We start from the raw sequence: 2,015 nt of genomic DNA, 5'->3' as shown, positions 1-2,015 counted from the left end.
AACAGTGGAAAGAAAAGAAGAAGAAAAAAGAAAGAAAGAAAGGTGATGTGATCCGGAATGACGATAGTAATCGGTGGTGTCGTGCCCTTTATATTTCCAACCCAATTCATCCAGCCCTCTCTTCGACACAAGGAACGGCGATGGCGTCCTCGTGGAGCTGGCCCGCGCCGGGCAAGCGCAAGAGGGACTCCGCCTCCACCGACCAGGGCCCGTCCCAGCAGCCGTCCGAGTGGCGGACGCGGCGCGCGCAGGAGACCTACTCCTCCAAGCTCCTCGACGCGCTGCGCCTCGTCCGCGCCGGAGGCACGCGCGGCCGCGAGGTGCGGGACGCGGCCGACCGCGCGCTCGCCGTCGCGGCCCGCGGGCGCTCGCGGTGGAGCCGCGCCATCCTTGCCCGCCGCCGGCGCCGCGCGCGCCTCCACCGCGCGCCCCAGACCCCAGCCGCGCGCTCCGCATGCAGCTCCAGCTCGGGGTCCGCGCAACCGGCGCTGGAGAGGAAGGCGAAGGTGCTGGGGCTGCTGGTGCCCGGGTGCCGGAAGCTGCCGTTCCCGGCGCTCCTCGCCGAGGTGTCCGACTACATTGCCGCGCTGGAGATGCAGGTGCGCGTCATGAGCGACATCGCGCAGGCCCTCTCCGCATCCGGCGGGTCGTCGACGGCGTGATCCGGCGAGCCTCGGGATTCCTGCAATCAAATTCAAATCTGCCGTGCCTGTACATGTTTTCTGCTACTTGGGCTGCCTGTTACGAGAAATGTTAGTGTGGTGAACTGCCTGGGTGATGGTTATTAACCCGCGCAAGCAAGGATCATCGGAGCAAGAACACTCGTTCGTTTTGTTTTTGTTTTCACTTCCATTTCCCCTCAGGATTTTGCAGCCTTTCTTCTTCTTCCTTTTCTCTTGTTTTGTCATTGCCTCTTTGGTAAATGCATGAAATCTTGATAGATTTTTAGGGTGTGTTCCTGCAGCAATGAATCAATCAAGCGATGCATTGCATTGATGCTTAGCTTGGATTGATATGATGGGGAAAATGTTCCATTTTTCTGATGATATTGGAGTGGAAAGAATGGGTTTTTTTTACTAATATAATTCTCTGTGTCCCGTTCCCGTCCATGAATCATCTCTATCTCTACTAGTATTAATATCTAATAAAAAACTGGCCCGATGGATCTTCTTCCCCCCTACCGTCCTCCTCGACACCATCACGTTGGTCCGCCCGTTCTGCCGATGAAAACTGCCTGAAGAGACCAAAAAAGCGACCTTCATTCTCATAACGCTGTTCGGTTGATGCATGAGGACCTTCATTGTGCAGTGACTCCTTGCGTGCTCTGAGGACAGAATGCCGGAAGCAAATTTTATAAGCCCGATCTCATATGTAGATCTCTATAAGACATAGATATGTGTCCTCTATCACGTAGTCACGTACACATACATACCGTTAGATAAGAGTAAATGGTGTGGATGGAGATCTCACAAAAATCTTCCTAAAAAAGTTTTATAAAATTTACTTTCCAAAATACCTGCCCTAACTACATGCAAGTCACTCTAATGCATGCTCATCTTGGAAGCGGTTCTCTCATCACCTGAGTCGTCATCGCTCAAACATGAGATTCACTGAAAATTGACCCATATATCAGTGAGTTAAACCTTCTATTTTTTTCTCTAAAATTGCTCTAGTATCTATGAGCACCGGACTATACAGTGAGTTGATCTTTATTCTTTAGCACTTGCAGACGCCTCTGTAAGAAATATTTCGGTGCTATATTCTGATGTGCACAAACTAAGTACCAAACTATTCGATGGGTTGATCTTCAATCTTTCACCATTATATTTTTTGTTGTAAAAAATACCGCGCAGATCACCGGACTATCCGGTGAGGTTCTTAGCCTTCTTACTATTTAGCTCTCAGCTTCACGTGAGATCTAGAGCTCGTAGTCTAAGATAAAATTATATAAGTTTTTTATTTTTAGACTAAAATAAAAATCAAAAGACTCACTAGATATTTTTATTGTATCTAAA

The 2,015-nt window shown here is 49.5% G+C and overlaps 1 protein-coding gene across 1 annotated transcript; it reads left to right on the top strand.

Annotated features, from left to right (window-relative positions):
* Positions 1-1,073, top strand: LOC133891358 (transcription factor bHLH149-like). The gene has a single exon (XM_062332071.1). It carries the CDS (start codon positions 141-143, stop codon positions 660-662), a length of 522 nt encoding a protein of 173 aa, XP_062188055.1. The 5' UTR covers positions 1-140; the 3' UTR covers positions 663-1,073.
* Positions 1,074-2,015: the final 942 nt, after the last annotated feature.

This window comes from Phragmites australis, chromosome 14 (assembly GCF_958298935.1).
Source record: "Phragmites australis chromosome 14, lpPhrAust1.1, whole genome shotgun sequence".
NCBI classification, from domain to species: domain Eukaryota; kingdom Viridiplantae; phylum Streptophyta; class Magnoliopsida; order Poales; family Poaceae; genus Phragmites; species Phragmites australis.
The sequence above is the reverse complement of the archived record's forward strand: the minus strand, read 5'-3'. Positions and strand labels throughout refer to the sequence as shown.

Excerpts from the sequence above, each read along its gene's own strand:
- LOC133891358 (XM_062332071.1), top strand. The coding sequence starts at position 141 with ATGGCGTCCTCGTGGAGCTGGCCCGCGCCGGGCAAGCGCAAGAGGGAC.